General features: G+C 46.0%; 1 protein-coding gene across 1 annotated transcript in view; it reads left to right on the top strand.

Moving 5' to 3' along the window:
• The window catches only part of LOC123356631, an 871,996-nt gene that overhangs the window by 487,071 nt on the left and 362,134 nt on the right, over positions 1 to 22,791 (top strand). Inside the window, 1 exon segment of the mRNA XM_044999988.1 lies at positions 20,213 to 21,485. Coding sequence (XP_044855923.1) covers positions 20,213 to 21,485 — 1,273 coding nt within the window.

The raw sequence follows: 22,791 nt of genomic DNA, 5'->3' as shown, positions 1-22,791 counted from the left end.
GGTGGGTCATGGGGCGCGGGCGGTGCTCTGCTGCAGATCCACCACTGGAGGGGTGGCAGCCTGGACCCCCCCTTGAAGGTTGCCGGGATGCTGACGTGCCCTGGAGGAGAACTGGGGCTTGACAGAGTCCAGGGACCCTTTGTCCCACACTGTGTCCCTGTGAAGCCTGCTCTGCAGTGCTGCCAATGGCTGCTGGTGGCGTTGTGCCCGTAAGTCTCTGTAACGCTGTCCCCAGTGACTCGACAGCACGAGCACCGGCCTCCGGCAGCCTGGTGAGAAGCAGGGCACAAACCCCAATTGGGTGTGAGGTCTGTATGGAGATTTCACCAACCAAGTATCCAGTGTAAACGCTTCAGGCTCTGTAACAGCATCAACATGGAATCACAGACAGTCCCCTTGGGTGATCCCATGTATCTCACCACGCAGGTGAGCCAACCTTTGTGACAGATGGTCCCTTACTCCAGGGGTTCTCAACCTTTTTCTTTCTGAGGTCCCCCAACATACTATAAAAACTCCACGGCCCATGCGCTGGGACTTCAGCTTTCTGCCCTGGGCCTCAGCGAGTCTAACGCTGGCCATGCTTGGCGGCCCCCCTGAAAGCTGCTCACGGCCCCCTAGGGGGCCCCAAACCCCTGGTTGAGAACCACTGCCTTACCCCACAAATCACAGCAGTGTTCAGGTTACCGCCAGTCCCAAAGGACCAGTCACTTCCTTAGGTCAGTTGAATCTTAGATCTCACAAGAAAGACAACACTTGTAGCCTGTCCTGTCATAACCTGTATTAAGATTTATTTAAAACCAGAGTTGTTTACAAAGTTAAAGCAGCTTAAAGCAGATGCAGACGAGTTACAGTCTTAAATTTCAAAAGGTAACAGAAGCTTCAATAATAAGCAAGTTCTACATAGCCTGGGTTAGTCCTAAAGAATAAGGAGCTGGGGATCTCTTGCTTATGCCTAGAAACTTTGCCCCCCAGAGTCCAAGCAGCAGACAGATCATCAGTTCCTTCTGTATGGGGGTTTTTACCCCCTTCCTGCCATGTGCTCTGAGCTGCAAACTCAACCAAAGGGAAGTCATAAGAACATAAGAACATAAGAAAGGCCGTACTGGGTCAGACCAAAGGTCCATCTAGCCCAGTATCTGTCTACCGACAGTGGCCAATGCCAGGTGCCCCTGAGGGAGTGAACCTAACAGGCAATGATCAAGTGATCTCTCTCCTGCCATCCATCTCCATCCTCTGACGAACAGAGGCTAGGGACACCATTCTTACCCATCCTGGCTAATAGCCATTTATGGACTTAGCCACCATGAATTTATCCAGTCCCCTTTTAAACATTGTTATAGTCCAGCCTTCACAACCTCCTCAGGTAAGGAGTTCCACAAGTAGACTGTGCGCTGCGTGAAGAAGAACTTCCTTTTATTTGTTTTAAACCTGCTGCCTATTAATTTCATTTGGTGACCCCTAGTTCTTGTATTATGGGAATAAGTAAATAACTTTTCCTTATCCACTTTCTCAACATCACTCATGATTTTATATACCTCTATCATGTCCCCCCTTAGTCTCCTCTTTTCCAAACTGAAGAGTCCTAGCCTCTTTAATCTTTCCTCATATGGGACCCTCTCTAAACCCCTAATCATTTTAGTTGCTCTTTTCTGAACCTTTTCTAGTGCTAGAATATCTTTTTTGAGGTGAGGAGACCACATCTGTACACAGTATTCGAGATGTGGGCGTACCATGGATTTATATAAGGGCAATAATATATTCTCAGTCTTATTCTCTATCCCCTTTTTAATTATTCCTAACATCCTGTTTGCTTTTTTGACCGCCTCTGCACACTGCGTGGACATCTTCAGAGAACTATCCACGATAACTCCAAGATCTTTTTCCTGACTCGTTGTAGCTAAATTAGCCCCCATCATGTTGTATGTATAGTTGGGGTTATTTTTTCCAATGTGCATTACTTTACATTTATCCACATTAAATTTCATTTGCCATTTTGTTGCCCAATCACTTAGTTTTGTGAGATCTTTTTGAAGTTCTTCACAATCTGCTTTGGTCTTAACTATCTTGAGTAGTTTAGTGTCATCTCCAAACTTTGCCACCTCACTGTTTACCCCTTTCTCCAGATCATTTATGAATAAATTGAATAGGATTGGTCCTAGGACTGACCCTTGGGGAACACCACTAGTTACCCCTCTCCATTCTGAGAATTTACCATTAATTCCTACCCTTTGTTCCCTGTCCTTTAACCAGTTCTCAATCCATGAAAGGACCTTCCCTTTTATCCCATGACAGCTTAATTTACGTAAGAGCCTTTGGTGAGGGACCTTGTCAAAGGCTTTCTGGAAATCTAAGTACACTATGTCTACCGGATCCCCCTTGTCCACATGTTTGTTGACCTCTTCAAAGAACTCTAATAGATTAGTAAGACACGATTTCCCTTTACAGAAACCATGTTGACTATTGCTCAAGAGTTTATGTTTTTCTATGTGTCTGACAATTTTATTCTTTACTATTGTTTCAACTAATTTGCCCGGTACCGACGTTAGACTTACCGGTCTGTAATTGCCAGGATCACCCCTAGAGCCCTTTTTAAATATTGGCGTTACATTAGCTAACTTCCAGTCATTGGGTACCGAAGCCGATTTAAAGGACAGGTTACAAACCTTGGTTAATAGTTCCGCAACTTCACATTTGAGTTCTTTCAGAACTCTTGGGTGAATGCCATCTGGTCCCGGTGACTTGTTAATGTTGAGTTTATCAATTAATTCCAAAACCTCCTCTAGTGACACTTCAATCTGTGACAGTTCCTCAGATTTGTCACCTACAAAAGCCAGCTCAGGTTTGGGAATCTCCCTAACATCCTCAGCCGTGAAGACTGAAGCAAAGAATCCATTTAGTTTCTCCGCAATGACTTTATCATCTTTAAGCGCTCCTTTTGTATTTTCATCGTCAAGGGGCCCCACTGGTTGTTTAGCAGGCTTCCTGCTTCTGATGTACTTAAAAAACATTTTGTTATTACCTTTGGAGTTTTTGGCTAGCCGTTCTTCAAACTCCTCTTTGGCTTTTCTTATTACACTCTTGCACTTAAGTTGGTAGTGTTTGTGCTCCTTTCTATTTGCCTCACTGGGATTTGACTTCCACTTTTTAAAGGAAGTCTTTTTATCTCTCACTGCTTCTTTTACATGGTTGTTAAGCCACGGTGGCTCTTTTTTAGTTATTTTACTGTTTTTCTTAATTTGGGGTATACATTGAAGTTGGGCCTCTATTATGGTGTCTTTAAAAAGGGCCCATGCAACTTGCAGGGATTTCACTTTAGTCACTGTACCTTTTAACTTTTGTCTAACTAACCCCTCATTTTTGTATAGTTCCCCCTTTTGAAATTAAAGGCCACAGTGTTGGGCAGTTGAGATGTTCTTCCCACCACAGGGATGTTGAATGCTATTGTATTATGGTCACTATTTCCAAGCGGTCCTGCTATAGTTACCTCTTGGACCAGCTCCTGCGCTCCACTCAGGATTAAATCTAGAGTCGCCTCTCCCCTTGTGGGTTCCCGTACCAGCTGCTCCATGAAGCAGTCATTTAAAGTATCGAGAAATTTTATCTCTGCATTTCGTCCTGAAGTGAAATGTTCCCAGTCAATATGGGGATAATTGAAATCCCGCACTATTATTGGGTTCTTAATTTCTTAAAGTCAAGAGCACAACCACAGTCTTGTGTCTTTGTTAATGTCCCATAATAGTCTATCTGGTGTTGATGAACCTTTCCTGCCAGGCAGGGTGTAATGCATTCGGTTGCCAGTCAGCACTTCACCTAGGTAAAGTCTCTCTCCTGTCTGGTGATTTACAGAGCCACAGAGGCTCACAATGCAACTAGTCAGATATTAACCCAGGCAGCAACTCACAAACATTCAGTAAAGTCTAAACGCGTTGTTATAATTCTAATACCTGTTTTAACAAGACTAACCCGGGGGAGCCAGACTGATTCCAGCCGTGCGTTTGTCCATGTTCAGTTAAGACTTGGGAGCTTTTCCACGAGCTAACACCTCATCTGCCAGTATCACAGCCAGGCTGGGCAGGGATGGTGTCTCTAGCCTCTGTTTGCCAGAAGCTGGGAATGGGCGACAGGGGATGGATCACTTGATGGTTCCCTGTTCTGTTCGTTCCCTCTGAAGCACCTGGCACTGGCCGCTGAGCTAGATCACTCCATCATTGGGGATTTAAGAGCAGGCTGGACAAACCCCTCTCAGGGATGGTCTAGATCAGTGGTTCTCAAACTTCTGTACTGGTGACTCCTTTCATGTAGCAAGACTCTGAGTGTGACCCCCCCCGCCCCTTATAAATGAAAAACATGTTTTAATATATTTAACACCATTATAAATGCTGGATGCAGAGCACGGTTTGGGGGGGAGCTTGACATCTCACGCACCCCCGTGTAATAACCTTATGATCCCCTGAGGGGTCCGGACCCCCAGTTTGAGAACCGCTGAGCTAGATGGACCGTTGGTCTGACGCAGTGGGCTGCTCTTATGTTCACAGTCTGTATGAGGAGTATCTACTCATTGGGACTCGCTGGGGAGCCACAGAAAGAAACAAGGTGTGCTGCGGCAAGAAGGCCCCGTCTCAGAGCCCCCGGGGTCACGCTTCCCAAAGGCTAAAACTAGGCCCAGCCCATGAAAGGGGCACTGCCAGGAGAGACTGGATAAAGGCTGGAGCATCCAACAACTTTGTAAACCTGAGAGAGCTGCCTTGGGGACAGTGACAGGGAGAATCCCCAGAGTGACTCCTTTGATTCTGCTCTTCTCTGGTCTTTGGTTCATAGAATCACAGAACTGGAAGGGACCTCGAGAGGTCGTCTAGTAAGAACCTTTTGTGTACTTGAAAACTGCGATCAGGTCCCCTCTCTGTCTTCTTTTCTCCAGACTAAACAAACACATTTGTTTTCAATCTTCCCTCATAGGTCTTGTTTTCTCGACCTTTCATCATTTTTGTTGCTCTTCTCTGGACTTTCTCCAGTTTGTCCACATCTTTCCTGAAATGTGGTGCCCAGAACTCGACACACGACTCCAGTTGAGGCCTAATCAGCGCGGAGTAGAGCGGAAGAATTACTACTTGTGTCTTGCTTTTTTTGCAGCAGTGTAACACTGTTGACTCATATTTAGCTTATGATCCACTGTGACCCCCCGATCCCTTTCCGCAGTTCTCCTTCCTAGGCAGCCATTTCCCATTTTGTATGTGTGCGACTGCTTGTTCCTTCCTAAGTGAAGTACTTGGGATTTGTCCTTATTGAATTTCATCCTATTTACTTCAGACTCTGCTACTGGGAGGGTTTCACCCTGTCTCAGAGGGTTACACCCTGGTGGGAGGGGGCTAGGCCTGTACTGGGATAAGGTCAGTCTGTGCTCCACAGTGTGGCAGAACCTGGAATGTCCATTAGCAGGGAAACATCCTGGGGGGAATCGGCTTGTGGAATGGACAAAAAACCCACCTGAATTTTCTCACCTTGCCCTTCTCGCCCTGGCAGGTTACAGAATAACGTCCACGTTTCGCTCCAGATCATTCCCTCCTCCCAGGGGGAAGGAAATGGCTTCAATGGAGCTGGCTCAGGTAAGGGATTATCAGGGAGCTGGTGGTGGGTTCTGCTTGGAGGGAGAGGAGCAGTAAAGGCATAGGAGGGTGGGAGCTGCTCCAGGTGGTGGGAGGCAGGAACTATCTAGGGTGGGGCAGGGGAAGGGACAGGATGTGACAAACCTGCTGAGACTTGTGTAATGTAGGGTGTGATGGGTTGTCACCCCCGGGGTGCACTGTGGGGGGGCTTCTGGGAACCGCTGTGCCCTCGAACCCTCAAGCTGGGCTGGCCCTTCTCACAGTGGTTGGCCGGAGATTCAGCCAGCCTCTCCAGGCCCTGTTATCACCCAGCACGACAGCAGGTGGCGCCATGCACCCAGCTAAGCTACCTGAGTGCTTTACCTGAGCCACTCAAGGACAGAGAGACGACATCAGCCAATTTCCCAGCGGTAAGTGATAGCAAAGCGATCAAAGCAGATTACTTAGGCTTAGTTTGAATTTTTGGTTATTTGCTAACATACTAGATGGATAGAATTTGAACTAGCAATTTCTCCCCCTTACTGATGATAGAAGCAGTCCCCCAAGTTTCCATATACAAGCTTGAAATCCCTTTACCCTGGGACCAACACTTCCCCCAGTTCAGTCTTTGTTCCTCAGGTGGAGAAAGTGAATAAGGAAAAGTTATTTACTTGTTCACATAATATAAGAACTAGGGGCCACCAAATGAAATTAATGGGCAGCAGGTTTAAAACAAATAAACGCAAGTTCTTCACACAGCGCACAGGCAACCTGTGGAACTCCTAGCCTTCAGAATCTCCTCAGGCTATACCCCTATACCCCAGGCTATAACAGAGTTCAAAAGAGAACTGGATAAATTCATGGAGGTTAAGTCCATCAATGGCTGTTAGCCAGGATGGGTAAGGAATGGTGTCCCTAGCCTCTGTTTGTCAGAGGATGGAGATGGATGGCAGGAGAGAGATCACTTGATCATTACCTGTTAGATTCACTTCCTCTGGGGCACCTGGCATTGGCCACTGTCGGTAGACAGAATACTGGGTTGGATGGACCTTTGGTCTGACCCAGTATGGCCATTCTTATTCCTAGATCCATAGATTCTAGGACTGGCAGGGACCTCGAGAGCTCATCGAGTCCAGTCCCCTGCCCTCATGGCAGGACCAAATACTGTCTAGACCATCCCTGATAGACATTTATGTAACCTACTCTTAAATATCTCCAGAGATGGAGATTCCACAACCTCCCTAGGGAATTTATTTCAGTGTTTAACCACCCTGACAGTTGGGAACTTTTTCCTAATGTCCAACCTAAACCTCCCTTTGCTGCAGTTTAAGCCCATTGCTTCTTGTTCTATCCTTAGAGGCTAAGATGAACACGTTTTCTCCCTCCTCCTAATGACACCCTTTTAGATACCTGAAAAATTCTATCATGTCCCCTCTCAGTCTTCTCTTTCCAAACTAAACAAACCCAGTTCTTTCAGCCTTCATTCATAGGTCATGTTCTCTAGACCTTTAATCATTCTTGTTGCTCTTCTCTGGACCCTCTCCAATTTCTCCACATCTTTCTTGAAATGTGGTGCCCAGAACTGGACACAATACTCCAGCTGAGGCCTGACCAGCGCAGAGTAGAGCGGAAGAATGACTTCTCGTGTCTTGCTCACAACACCCCTGTTAATACATCCCAGAATCACGTTTGCTGTTTTTGCAACAGCATCACACTGTTGACTCATACTTAGCTTGTGGTCCACTATAACCCCGAGATCCCTTTCTGCCGTACTCCTTCCTAGACAGTCTCTTCCCATTCTGCATGTGTGAAACTGATTGTTCCTTCCTAAGTGGAGCACTTTGCATTTGTCTGTATTAAACTTCATCCTGTTTACCTCAGACCATTTCTCCAATTTGTCCAGATCATTTTGAATTATGACCCTGTCCTCCAAAGCAGTTGCAACCCCTCCCAGTTTGGTATCATCTGCAGACTTAACAAGCGTACTTTCTATGCCAATATCGAAATGGTTGATGAAGATATTGAACAGAGCCGGTCCCAAAACAGACCCCTGCAGAACCCCACTTGTTATACCTTTCCAGCAGGATTGGGAACCATTAATAATGACTCTCTGAGTACGGTTATGCAGCCAGTTATGCACCCACCTTATAGTAGCCCCACCTAAGTTGTATTGGCCTAGTTTATTGATAAGAATATCATGCGAGACCGTATCAAATGCTTTACTAAAGTCTAGGTATACCACATCCACCGCTTCTCCCTTATCCACAAGGCTTGTTATCCTATCAAAGAAAGCTCTCAGATTGGTTTGACATGTTTTGTCCTTCAGATACAGAGTCAATATCCATAACTTCAGATAACAAACATGATCCATGCGCACAAATAGGATAATCATATTCGGCCAATCACAACTTTTCCAATGACACTGCACATGACGCATCTTGCACAAAATGCCTAATAATTATGGCTAATCATTTTATACTCCTACCACTATGCTGAATGTGGGGGGTAGTGTCAGATAGGGCCTGGGAATGGAACTTCCCCTCTTTGTGGAACAGGAAATAACCCCCCAGCCAGGGCTGGGAAAACTTCCCAGGCTCCCAGTGCTGGAGCTGGAATCTACTGACACTTCATTAGTTACCACCACCCCCAATCTTTGTGGCAACTGCAAACTTTATCACTGATGATTTTATGTTATCTTCCAGGTCATTAATAAGTATGTTAAATAGCACAGAGCCAAGAACCAATCCTTGTGCGAAGCCCCTACAAAGAAATCCACTCGACCATGGTTCCCCATTTACAATCCCAGTTTTTAATCTATTTAATATATGCCCTGTGTATTTTGTATCTTTCTAGTTTTCTAGTCAAAATATTGTGCTGGACCAAGTCATATGCCTTACAGAAGTCTAAGTATGTTAAATCAATACTATTAGTTGCAACCAAACTTTTGATCTCACCCAGTAAGGATATCCAGTTAGTTTGACAGAATCTATTGTGTCTAAATCTTTGTTAATGGGCACTAATTATATTACCCTCCTTTAATTTGTTATTAATGAACTCCAGTATCGGCTGCCCCATTCTCTTGCCCAGTATCGATTTTAGACTAGCACCCTTGTAATTATCTGGGTCACCTCTTTTACACTTTTTAAATATTGGCACAGCATTAGCTTTATTCCAGTCTTATAGAATTTCCTCAGTATTCCAAGTCCTAATGAAAATCAACATTAACAGTCCACCACGCTTCTCCACCGGGTCTCTCAAAACTCTTGTTATCTGGACCTGCTGATTTAAACACATCTAACTGTAATAGCTGCTGTTTAACATACTCATGAGTTCTTGTTGGAATGGTAAGTGTCGTCGTCAACATCTTATGATATGAGTTACATCATCTGTTTTTCTCCAAATCCAGGAGAAATATTTATTGAACACTTTTACCTCTTCTGCATTATTTTTGCTAATTCTGCCATTTCCATCTAGTAATTTACCTCTACCATTGTTAGGATTAATTTTTTACTTAATATACTTTTTTAAAACTTCTTATTTTCATTGATTAATCATTGATTTCTTATAGCTTCCCTTACCAATTTTCTACAATTCTGACCTTCTAACTTCTAGTCTTTACTATTGACTTCCCCTTTCTTCCATATATTTTATTTGGAGAGTGTTGGGATTCCTACCAGGGAGCCACCAGCAGGGTCCAGAGACAGCCCCATCTCCTGTATCAAGCTCTGGCTAGTGGGTTATGTGATAAATGTGACGACCCTGCCTCCATCTGTCAGCTGGGAGACACAAAGATTCTCTCTTTCTACCCTCTGATGCCTCCTGGCTGCTCTAAGCAAAGTGGGGTGGGACTCTGTTAACATGGGCCTCCCGGAGCCTCCATTTACCTGGTGCTGCTGTTCCGTGAATAGTGGGGCTGTGAGTGGGGCAGCAGGTCCTGAGTGTTGGACTCTTGCTCTTTCAGGGGCCGGTGACCTTCGAGGAGGTGGCTGTGTATTTCACCAGGGCAGAGGGGGCTCTGCTGGACCCCACTCAGAGAGCCCTCTACAGGGATGTCATGCAGGAGAACTACGAGAATGTGACCTCGCTGGGTAAGGAGTCCTGTCCCCTGGGTTATTAGAAGCTGTGGGGTTTCTGAAGAACCTGAGTAGTAGTAATTTTATACCTTTATTTCTCATACAAGTTTTGACAAGTTTCCTTGTCCCCCTTTTTTTGCCTCATCTCCCACCCATTAGTATAATTTTTGGACATGTGCCTTTTTGGTGCCGTCAGTCATTTTAAAATTGCATCGAATGTATCCTTCTTGGATGCATTAATAACTACATTAATCACTGTAGCTTTCATGCCTGTTCCTCATTTTAAGAGGAAAATACGTCGCCTGTAGAATTCTAAATTGAGTAAATAGGTGTATGACTCATGCCTGGCTTGTGTGACAGTCAGATGAGCTCCTCTTTTGATAGGAGAGCGAATAATGTTCCCATTCAGGACCCCACGGGTGAAGGGAGAACAGAGCTGTGGGAGGGGAGGAGAAGGGGGGAGTAGGTAATTCTGGGGTGCCAGGACATGGGGAGGACGTGTGCAGGGTTAGAGCTAAGAATCAGCAGGGAGGGAGGAGGATGTGAGAGACGAGGCGGGAACACAAGAATCTCCCACGGTGCCAGCTGAGAGTAATGGGAAGAAGGGGGAGGGGAGTGTGGGGGAAGGGCACCCGGGAAGTGGGGTGGGTGGGTCAGTGGGAGGGAGGAGAGGTTTGGGGATCTAGAGCTGGGGGGGGATCCCAGACCTTTAACCACGAATCCCTGCCCAAGCCTTGTTGGTTTAGAACCTCCACTCCAGTTTTATTTCTGTTCAGTTTCACTTCATTATACATTTTTCCCCCGAATATTATTATTTTAACTCTTGACCTCCCTTTGCCACTCATTACCCCCACCCCAATAACTTCCCCATCTGTGGCAATTGATCCTGAGTCCTTGCTGCATCCTCCCTCCCATAGGAGGGCCCCTTCCCAGGCACACATGGGCACTTTGCTGATGATGTCACGGGGTGGTCGTGTAGCCTATACAATTTTTACACCTATAAGATTATGTATTGCGAAGCCATTCACACCAGTCGGGCTTATCTTGATACGCCGATACCGTCTGTTCCCCAGTGTTCCCTGCCCAGCTCTGATGCCGCAGAGCGTTTACCCCGTGTCCCCCTTCCCAGCTCTGATGCCATGGAGCCTTGCCTGTGTACCTGTTCCCTTTTCCCCCCCCCTTAACAAACATTCGACATTGATGTGGCCTCATCTGGAGTACTGTGTCCAGTTTTAGGCCCCGCACTACAAGAAGGATGTGGAAAAATTGGAAAGCGTCAAGCGGAGGATAACAAAAATTACTAGGGAACTGGGGCACATGACTTCTGAAGAGAGGCTGAGGGAACTGGGATTATTTAGTCTGCAGAAGAGAAGAGTGAGGGGGGATTTGATAGCTGCTTTCAGCTACCTGAAGGGGGGTCGAAAGAGGATGGATCTAGACTGTTCTCAGTGGTGGCAGATGACAGAACATGGAACAATGGTCTCAAGTTGCAGTGGGGGAGGTCTAGGTTGGATATGAGGAAACTATTTCACTAGGAGGCTGGTGAAGCACTGGAATGGGTTCCCTAGGGAGGTGGTGGAATCTCCTTCCTTAGAGGTTTTTAAGGCCCGGCTTGACAAAGCCCTGGCTGGGATGATTTAGTTGGGGATTGGCCCTGCTTTGAGCAGGGGGTTGGACTAGATACCTCCTGAGGTCCCTTCCAACCCTGAGATTCTATGATTCCAATTTATCTTCTCTCTCCTATAGAATCATAGAATTCAAGATCAGAAGGGACCATTATGATCATCTAGTCTGACCTCCTGCAAGATGCAGGCCACAGAAGCCGATCCACCCACTCCTGAACTAATTCTCTCCCTTAACTCTGCTGTTGAATGCTCCAAATCATGATTTGGAGACTTCAAGTAGCAGTTAATCCACCAGCAAGCGACCCCTGCCCCATGCTTCGGAGGAAGGCGAAAAACCTCCAGGGCCACTGCCAATCTACCCTGGAGGAAAATTCCTTCCCGACCCCAAATATGGCGATCAGCTGAACCCCGAGCATGCGGGCAAGACTCTCCAGCCAGACCCTCTGAAAAAGGCTAACAATATCCCAACATTGACCCTTTGTACTAATTACCAGTGTGGCACGTTATTGACCTATTGACTAACCCCGTTATCCTATCATACCATCCCTTCCATAAACTTATCCAGCTTAATCTTAAAGTCATGGAGGTTCTTCGCCCCCACTGTTTCCCTCGGTAGGCTGTTCCAGAATTGCACTCCTCTGATGGTTAGAAACCTTCATCTAATTTCAAGCCTAAATTTCCTAACTGACAATTTATATCCGTTTGTCCTCGTGTTCACATTAGCACTGAGCTGAAATAATTCCTCTCCTTCCTTGGTATTTATCCCTCTGATATATTTAAAGAGTGCAATCATATCTCCTCTTGTCCTTCTTTTGGTTAAGGAAAACAAACCGAGCTCCTCAAGTCTCCTTTCATACGACAGGCCTTCCATTCCTCGGATCATTCTAGTGGCCCTTCTTTGTACCCGTTCCAGCTTGAATTCATCCTTCTTAAACATGGGAGACCAAAACTGCACACAATACTCCAAATGAGGTCTCACCAACGCCTTATATAACGGGACTAACACCTCCTTATCTCTACTAGAAATACCTCGCCTAATGCATCCCAAGACCGCATTAGCTTTTTTAACGGCCACATCACATTGCCTACTCATAGTCATCCTACGATCAACCAGGACTCCTAGGTCCTTCTCCTCCTCCGTTACTTCCAACTGGTGCGTCCCTAGCTTATAACTAAAATTCTTGTTAGTCATCCCTAAATGCATAACCTTACACTTCTCATTATTGAATTTCATCCTGTTACTAATACTCCAGTTTACAAGGTCATCCAAATCTCCCTGGAGGATATCCCGATCCTTTTCCAAATTGGCAATACCTCCCAACTTGGTGTCATCCGCAAACTTTATCAGCCCACTCCTACTTTTGGTTCCGAGGTCAGCTATAAATAGATTAAATAAAATCGGACCCAAAACCGAACCTTGAGGAACTCCACTGGTAACCCCCCTCCAACCCGACAGATCACCCTTCAATACGACCCTCTGCAGTCTCCCCTTTAACCAGCTCCTTATCCATCTCTGGATTTTCATTTCGATCCCCATCTGTTCCAATTTAACCAGTAATTCCTCATGCGGTACCGTATCAAACGCCTTACTGAAATCAAGATATATTAGATCCACCGCATTTCCCTTGTCTAAAAAGTCTGTTACTTTCTCAAAGAAGGAGATCAGGTTGGTTTGACACGATCTACCTTTCGTAAAACCATGCTGTAATCTGTCCCAGTTGCCATCGGCCTCATGCTCCGGAACCACTCTCTCCTTTAAAAATTTTTCCATGACTTTGCATACTACAGATGTTAAACTAACAGGCCTGTAGTTACCCGGGTCACTTTTTTTCCCCTTCTTGAATATAGGAACTACATTAGCTAATCTCCAGTCAAACGGTACAACCCCCGAGTTTAGAGATTTATTAAAAATCATCGCTAAGGGGCTTGCCATTTCACTCACCAATTCCCTTAATATTCTAGGATGAAGATTATCTGGGCCCCCGATTTACTTCCGTTAAGCTGTTCAAGTTTGGCTTCTACCTCAGATACCGTAATGTCTACCCCCATATCTTCATTCCCATCAGTCCCTCTACCACTATTCCTTAGCCCTTCATTAGCCTCATTAAAGACCGAGGCAAAATATTCGTTTAGATATTGTGCCATGCCAAGATTATCCCTAATCTCCACTCCGTCTAAAGTTTTAAGCGGTCCCACTTCTTCCTTCTTGGTTTTCTTCCTATTTATATGGCTAAAAAACCTTTTGCTATTGGTTTTAATCCCCTTCACTAGGTCCATCTCCACCCGGCTCTTTGCCTTTCTCACTGCTTCCCTACGCCCTCTGACCTCAATAAGGTAGGTTTCTTTGCTGATCCCTCCCATTTTCCAGTCCTTGTAGGCTTTCTGTTTTTTCTTAATCACCCCTCTGAGACGCTTGCTCATCCAGTTCGGTCTAAAACTGCTACCTACGAACCGTTTTCCCTTTCTCGGGATACAGGCCTCTGACAGCTCCTGCAACTTCAACCTGAAGTAACCCCAGGCGTCTTCCGCCTTTAGATCCCTAAATATGTTAGTCCAGTCCACTTCCCTAACTAGTCGCCTTAATTTAGTAAAGTTAGCCCTTTTGAAATCGTAAACCTTAGTCTCAGAGGCAATTTTGTTTATCCTTCCATTTATTTTGAACCGAATTAGCTCATGATCACTCGAGCCAAGGTTGTCCCCTACAACTATTTCCTCAACAAGGTCCTCGTTACTCACCAAAATCAGATCTAAAATGGCATCCCCCCTCGTCGGTTCAGCAACTACTTGATGAAGGAATTCATCAGCTATCACGTCTAGGAAAAGCTGAGCCCTATTATTATTACTAGCATTTGTTTCCCAATCTATATCCGGGAAGTTAAAGTCTCCCATGATCACACAGTTCCTATTAGTATTTACCTCCTTAAAAACATTAAAGAGCTCTCTATCCATATCCAGGCTAGATCCCGGCGGTCTATAGCACACCCCAATCACTATCCCAGGGGAGGCTCTAGTAGTTTTCTTCCCCAATGTCACCATTGCCCAAACAGACTCCGTATTATCCATTGCATTGCTAGTTATTTCGTTACATTTCACCTCATTATTGACATACAATGCTACTCCCCCACCTTTACCTTTGTTTCGGTCTTTCCTAAACAGCACATACCCTTCCATACCTGTACTCCAGTCTTGGCTACCGTTCCACCATGTTTCAGTTATTCCTACGATATCCGGTTTCAATTCTCGGACCAGGAGCTCCAGTTCCTCCATTTTGTTACCTAAGCTTCTCGCATTGGTGAACAAACATCCTAATTTTTGCTGTTTGGCTCCTCTCACCCTTTTCACCCAACTCGGTAGGGACACAGTACTACCAGTATGACCTGTCGGTCTAGTATCCGTCCCCCCCCCCCCCCTTCCTTATACCTAACTCTCCCCCTCTGGTTATATCTGTTGTTATCCTGTTGTTTTCCCTTCCAATGTATAAATTTGGCGCGGAGAGTACCTGGACCTCTCCCAACCGTCTCCCCCCAATGTCTAGTTTAAAGCTCGTTTAATCAGATGAGCCAGCCTCCCTCCTAGAATTCTACTTCCTTCCCTACTCAGGTGGAGCCCATCCCGTGAGAACAGTTCTCTGTCCCCGAAAGCCTCCCAGTGCCCATACATCCCAAAGCCCTCCTTGTAACACCACTCCCTCAGCCAACTATTTATCGTCACGATCTTGTCACCTCTTTGGCGCCCTTCCCTAGGGACAGGTAGAATCCCACTGAAAATCACCTGAGCCTCAATTTCCTTGAGTGTCTTACCCAACCTGGCATAGTCTCCCTTGATCCTCTCTAGCGAGAATCTAGCCGTGTCATTCGTTCCTACATGAAGGATGATCAACGGGTTCTTACCTGCTCCTCTTAGGATCCTTTTCAACTGCAGGTCCACATCCTGTATTTTAGCACCCGGTAGACAGCACACCCTTCTGTTCTCTGGATCGGCCCTGGTCACAGGCCTGTCCAACCTTCTCAGTATGGAATCCCCAATCAGATAGACCTGCCTTTGCCTGGGGACAGTGCGGTCCTCTAACCTATCCTCCGTCCCCCCTGGTTGCAAGCTCCTTCCATTCCTACCATCCCTTGTGGTTCCCCTTGAGCCATCCTGCATCCTCCCTGGGCCCACATTTGGTGCTGCCTCCATCGACGCCTCCCCTCTTTCTATCGGACTAGCCTGGCTCCTCACCTTTTTCCTTGCCCTCCCACCGTCAGCTACCACCTGCTGTACCCCTTCCTCATTCTTCAAACCTGTTCCTTAACTCTATTTCTCCCTCACTGTCTCTCCTTTTCCTCGGCCTGCTTCTCACGGTCACATGCTTCCACCGCCCATATTCCTCATCTGGCAGTCCCCCCTCACTGGCCTCGGCCCCTGCTTCCTCCTGTACCTCTGAGCATTCCCCTTCAGCCACAGCTTGCCATTGCTCCATCAGCTGCTTGAACCCCCTTCCATGCTCTACCAGGGTTTCTACCTGCAGCTCTAGGCCCTGTATCTTTTCCTCCAGCAGCTCTATTCGGCGGCACTTCATGCATATATAGTACTGTTCTGGGTCCCCTGCTAGGACCATGTACATACCGCAGCTGCTGCATGCAATCATCCTCATTGTGTCCTCTGCTGCTTGGCTCATGGCTGCTGTTGTCTCTGCCTCGCTCGGCGTTCTTACCTGGGGGACACAGGACACACAGCACTGCGCCCCCTTCCGCCTCCCCCTGTAAACTCCCACTCAAACTCCCCTGTTCGCCGCCCTGTTTGCTGGCTCCTGTGCCACTGCTCGCAGCTGTGCCTCTGCCCGGCTGGGCGGCCGCTTTTATAGGCCCCTCCTCAGCCTAGCTCCGCCCCCTACTCAGGGCTCCGCTGCCCGCTCAGCAGTCTGCCCCGACGGGCCTCTACAGATAGATACTGTTTGACTCAGTTTATATAGTAATATTCTCAGCTATACCTTAGCCAATCATTGTGCTGAAATTTAACTAACCAATTCTAACATATTGTAATATAATTCTCTAACCAATTATATCCCACTATCCTAATTAACTTACACCTAGGAAAATTAATTATACAACAGACAGAAACAATTAGAGAAGCAGACTGATTAAGAAGGTAAAAGTGGTGGCCATAAAGATAAAATAATACAGAAATGAGTGTTTCACAACCACAACCATTGATAAGGGATTTATTGCCCGACAGTGTAGCCTGATTTGGAATGTGTTAGTAATGTTGATTTAATTTATCCACTTAATGTATTTTTATTTAATTAATTTTAATTACTTGATGATATTAAAATAATTATGGATATTAATTAGTATGGGTTTAGGCTCTCCAATTTGTTTGATCAGAAGAATAGTGAAAAGTGCAATTTCATGCATTTAGGGATTAATAACAAGAATTTTAGTTATAAATTGGGGACGCATCAGTTGGAAGTAACAGAGGAGGAGAAGGACCTAGGAGTATTGGTTGATCACAGGATGACTATGAGCCGCCAATGTGATATGGCTGTTAAAAAAGCTAATGCGGTCTTGGGATGCATCAGGCGAGGTATTTCCAATGAAGATAAGGAGGCGTTAGTACCGTTCTACAAGGCACTGGTGAGACCTCATCTGGAATATTGTGTGCAGTTCTGGTCTCCCATGTTTAAGAAGGATGAATTCAAACTGGAACAGGTACAGAGAAGGGCTACTAGGATGATCCGAGGAATGGAAAACCTGTCTTATGAAAGGAGACTCAAAGAGCTTGGCTTGTTTAGCCTAACCAAAAGAAGGCTGAGGGGGGATATGATTGCTCTTTATAAATATATCAGAGGGATAAATATCAGGGAGGGAGAGGAATTATTTAAGCTTAGTACCAATGTGGACACAAGAACAAATGGATATAAACTGGACACTAGGAAGTTTAGACTTGAAATTAGATGAAGGTTTCTAATCATCAGAGGAGTGAAGTTCTGGAACAGCCTTCCAAGGGGAGTAGTGGGGGCAAAAGACATATCTGGCTTCAAGGCTAAGCTTGATAAGTTTATGGAGGGGATGGTATGATTGGATAGCCTAATTTTGGCAATTAATTGATCCTTGATTATTAGCAGGTAAATATGCCCAGTGGCCTGTGATGGGATGCTAGATGGGTTGGGATCTGAGTTACTACAGAGAATTATTTCCTGGGTGCTGGTGGGTTAAACCCCACATGCTCAGGGTTTAACTGATCACCATATTTGGGGTCGGGAAGGAATTTTCCTCCAGGGCAGATTGGCAGAGGCCCTGGAGGTTTTTCGCCTTCCTCTGCAGCATGGGGCACGAGTCACTGGCTGGAGGATTCTCTGCACCTTGAGGTCTTTAAACCGCAATTTGAGGACTTCAATAACTCAGACATAGGTTAGGGGTTTGATACAGGAGTGGGTGGGTGAGATTCTGTGGCCTGCGTTGTGCAGGGGGTCAGACTAGATGATCGTAATGGTCCCTTCTGACCTTAAAGTCTATGAGTATGAGAAGATAAAAGTTCGTCCTGAATCAGGGCTTCACAGATGTTATAAAAGGACCTTTGGGGGTATGACAGGAAGCTCACACTGAGACAGATACAGTCATAAAGACCTTTTATTAAAATCAATGAAATAGTAAGCAGGTGGTAAAACAGTTAGAATTACAGAGTTGCAATTGTACTAGTGTTATTCAAGAGATACATATGATAATACAATATTATGTGCTGCAAACTTTGGTTAATACTCACACTCTGTTTTAATAACCTGGTGTTGGAAGATACAGGACCCCGTCTCTGGTGGTTCCGGCTTCACACCTCTAGCAGAGGAAGCTAATGCAGAGCTGTTAAAGCTGGTTACTCTCTAACTTAACTCAATAAACCTTAAACTGAAATAAAGCGTAGGGAAACCAAGCATAGCCGAGTCCCCTTAAAACTTAAAGTTTGAAAAGAAACAAAGTCCGGTCGATTAATAGTTAATAGGTGTCGTAGATGGGTGGCATCGATACGTTGATGAAGATGGGGACAATGAGGAGTAGATAGGTGGGTAGCTTGCCTCTAAAATGGAGAGAATTTTATAGGGCATTGGTTGTAAATCCTTCCCCCACAGAAATGTGAGGGTACCCTTACCCCATAGGCTAGTATGTCTGTGCGTATGGATGACAGGTATGTGCGCTCTTGTGGTGTCCTTGTTACGTCTGTGGGTACAACTTTGAAAAATCCCCTTTGCCATCCTGCATTGTCTACTGAGTTAGGCAAAAATCTCTAGACATCTGGTGAGTGTTTTAGCTATTTGGGTCATCTTTACTTTTCTGGGTAAAGGGTCCCGATATAGATCTGCTAACTTTGCCTTAGCTTAACATACAGGGTTTTAGCCTGTAGGTCTCTTGCATTACAGCTAAACTTATTTTTAATATAAATCTGTAAACCTATTACATCAAATACTCAAATTTATAAGAAAAGATATATCTGTGCAAGCAAGCAGATTAAACCTTAGGGCTACAACAGGATGCTGTCCAACTAAGTTTTCTTTAACCATCTTAAGATCTGTTTTTTTGTTTTTTTTATCTGGTGGTGATGGGCACTCTCCGGACAGTATTGTCTTCCTAACAGCCCAATAGCACCTTATTTCAGTGTGACTGGTTTGGGATGCGAGGATGTGACCCTTGGCTTCCCAGCTTATGGCTGCCCCTGGTGCTTAGCCAAAGGCCTTAGCCCAAGAACAAGGCCTCAGATTGTCACAGTAAGAGAAGGCCCTTACAAATACAGACAGTGATTTTGATTCTTTGTTTTTATACCCCTGTAAGTAGCTAAGTGATAAAATACACCTAAGTTCTTAAACTATCGGCTTTACAGGCAGGCCTGAATATCTCTGTTCTAACAATGGGTTCTACCCCTTCCCCCACTCTGTGTCTGTCTTGTCTATTTAGATTGTAAATTCTTCAGGGCCTGGGCCATCTACTATTCTCTGTTTGTACTTGTCCTAGCACAGTGGGGACCCACTGTTAGTTGGCCCTGAGGCACTAAGATAATGAATATGATTTATAATAATAATAACTCTCCTGCCACTTGGAGCCAAGGAAGCTGGCCTTGGGATGTTACTGCTTAAAAATGAGCAGGGATTACAACCATGGAATATTCTTTGTGACAAGTATCCCACAAATTCCACTGACCTCCCTTCTTTTCTTTGCCTGGAGTAGGGTTTCCAATTTCCAAACCTGATGTGATCTCGCAGCTGGAACGAGGGGAAGAGCCGTGGGTCCCGGACCTCCAGGCCTCTGAGAAAGAAGTGCTCCCGAGAGCAGCCTTCACAGGTGAGGAATTGGTTAAACCAACTCAACAACTGTGTGGGAATGCAGGAAACATTTGGGATGCCCTACAAAGACCCTGTGAGCTCTCCAAGTTCAGGATTGTTCCCTGCAGATGTGGAATCATTATGGCAGATGTCACTCATGGCTTCCCTCCTACCCTGACTGACAACTGGCAGCAGGTCCCTCCCCGGTCTCGCTTTCCCCTGAGTGTTCTGGTGAGATGTGGACCAAAACTGATCCCTTCCTCTCTCCTCTGGGGAAGGGTTTGGGGAAAATCAGCACCTAATAGGTTTGATCTCTCCCACACACATTTTGTTTTTTCATCCCTTTTTCCATTCCTCTCTCTGAGATTTCCTTTCTTTCTGGCACAGGGAGTGACCTGTGTCTGGATTCTCTCTGTCTCCCATCAGGTGATGGGATGGTGAGTGAGAATGAGAAGGAGAAACTCCAGCAGGAAGACGCTGAGCAAGTAGAACCACATGGAACGTTATCAGGAAGATCCAAAGGGAACGTTTCCGGGCGTTGTGCACTCCCAGAAAAAGCAAAAGCCTGTGAGACTCAGCAGATGCCAGAGGAAAACTTCAGTAGCCACTCAGACCTTATAACCCGCGAGAGAATCCACTTGGAAGGGAAACGCTACACATGCCATGAGTGTGGGAAAAGCTTCAGTGGGACCTCTGCCCTTATCAGACATCACAGAACCCACACTGGAGAGAGACCCTACACGTGCCCTGAGTGCGGGAAAAGCTTCAGTGATAGTTCAAGCCTCATCTCACATCAGCGAATCCACACAGGAGAGACGCCCTACACATGCTATGAGTGTGGGAAAAGCTTTAAGGACAGCTGTGCCCTGAGCAAACATGGAAGAATCCACACGGGTGAGAAACCTTATGGATGCGCTGAGTCCGGGAAAAGCTTCATTCATAGTTCAGCCCTCATCTCACATCGTAGAATCCACTCAGGAGAGACACCCTACACATGCGCTGAGTGCGGGAAAAGCTTCAGTCAGCGCTCAAACCTTATCGCACATCAGAGAACGCACACAGGAGAAAGGCCCTACACGTGCTCTGAGTGCGGGAAAAGCTTTAAGCACAGCTCTGCCCTGAGCAGACATCGGAGAATCCACACGGGTGATAAACTTTATGAATGCTCTGAGTGCGGGAAAAGCTTCAGTCGGCGCTCACACCTTATCAGACATCAGAGAATCCACACAGGGGAGACGCCCTACACATGCGCTGAGTGCGGGAAAAGCTTCAGGCGACACTCAAACCTTATCACACATCAGAGAACCCACACAGGAGAGAAGCCCTACACGTGCTCTGAGTGCGGGAAAAGCTTTAATCAGAGCTCTACCCTGAGCGCACATAGGAGAATCCACACGGGTGAGAAACCTTATGGATGCTCTGAGTGCGGGAAAAGCTTCAGTCATAGTTCAGCCCTCATCTCACATCGTAGAATCCACTCAGGTGAGACGCCCTACACATGCGCTGAGTGCAGGAAAAGCTTCATTCATAGTTCATCCCTCATCTCACATCGTAGAATCCACACAGGAGAGATGCCCTACATGTGCTCTGAGTGCGGGAAACGCTTTAATCACAGCTCTGTCCTGAGCGCACATAGGAGAATCCACACGGGTGAGAAACCTTATGGATGCTCTGAGTGCGGGAAAAGCTTTAGTCAGCGTTCACACCTTATCAAACATCAGAGACGCCACACAGGGGAGACGCCCTACACATGCGCTGAGTGCGGGAAAAGCTTCATTCATAGTTCATCCCTCATCTCACATCGTAGAATCCACACAGGAGAGACGCCCCACACGTGCTCTGAGTGCGGGAAAAGCTTCAGGCGACGCTCAAACCTTATCGCACATAAGAGAATCCACACAGGAGAGAAGCCTTACACATGCTCTTAGAGCGGGTAAAGCTTCAATTGGAGTTCAAACCTTATCACGCATCAGAGAATCCACACAGGGGAGACGCCCTTCACATGCTCTGAGTTCGGGAAAAGCCTCAAAAATAGCTCACACCTTATTAGACATCGGACAATCCACACGAGAGACCTGTAATACGTGCCTTGATTAGGGCTGGCCAAAGTTGGTTGTTTTTTTTTAATAATCACATTTGCTAATTCTCACCTAGTGATCGGTGCACCATCTTCACTGTGGTCTCTCAGCTCCCCCAGATGAGTTGCCTGCTTCTGCCTTTTGCAGCTCACCCTTCTTTGGGGTCAGTCCTGTGATCTTTTCTATCAACTCCTTTCCTTCTGAGTCATAGGAGTGTGTCCCCCTCCAGCCAGGAATGTTCATCAGCTCCAGGTGGGGTACCCTGAGGCAAAAACTACCTGTGCCTGACATCCACTAGGGCTGCACATGGCGTTGGCTGCTCAAGTGAGTGATCTTGGGGTAAAAAGACAATTACAGTTGTAGAGCAGATGTAGCGCAGGTGCAGGGGTTGGCATTAGCTTTCCCGTTACCTGACCTAAACTCCATCACTTTTCCTAGTCTAAACTGTGATTTTTTTCCTGCTTTGACCTCCTGAGGTCCCTTCCAACCCTGAGATTCTATCATTCTATTATAATGTCCTTAAGTCTTGTCAAGTAGTGTCCGGCTAAGCACCATTAGGCCTCAACCTTCCAGAAGTTGTAAGAAGCGAGTACAGTTGAATCCTGCAAGCATGAGCATAATCTAGCTAGGAAGCTTTATCGACTAAAAAGGAAACTCTGTAAAGATAGATACAGGCTTGTGGATACTATGCTCTGCAACCAAATACCTCTTTAAGCTGACTCGAGCATTTTTGAGTCCAGCAAATTGACCACAATTAGTCGCATAGAGTAGAGCTGAGCTGAGCACAGGTGCACAGTTCAGAAGTTCAAAACAACTGCAAATACCTCACTGAAACATTTGGCCACCTTTATTGGTTGACCTGTTTTAAAACACGGCCAGCAAATACTGTATAAAAAGAGTTTAAAGATGCAAGTGTGTGTGTGTTTTGACCTAAAAGAGGTCACTCTTTGTCAGGCTCCACATGCACCCCCTGAACCAAAGGGACTTGTGCTTCACCGACTATCTGTGCCTGGCCAGTGCAGGAAACAGTCACCTGAAGGTAATGTATCTTTGGAGGAATGCAGGGTAAGGTTTCAGAGTGGCAAGGTCTGGTTGTGCTCGAGCTAGTTAATCTTAAGTCTGTATTAATATTATAGTTTAATTATA

Source organism: Mauremys mutica, chromosome 26 (assembly GCF_020497125.1).
Source record: "Mauremys mutica isolate MM-2020 ecotype Southern chromosome 26, ASM2049712v1, whole genome shotgun sequence".
Taxonomy (NCBI): domain Eukaryota; kingdom Metazoa; phylum Chordata; order Testudines; family Geoemydidae; genus Mauremys; species Mauremys mutica.
Note: the sequence above shows the minus strand (reverse complement) of the source record. Positions and strands in the feature narration are given on the sequence as shown.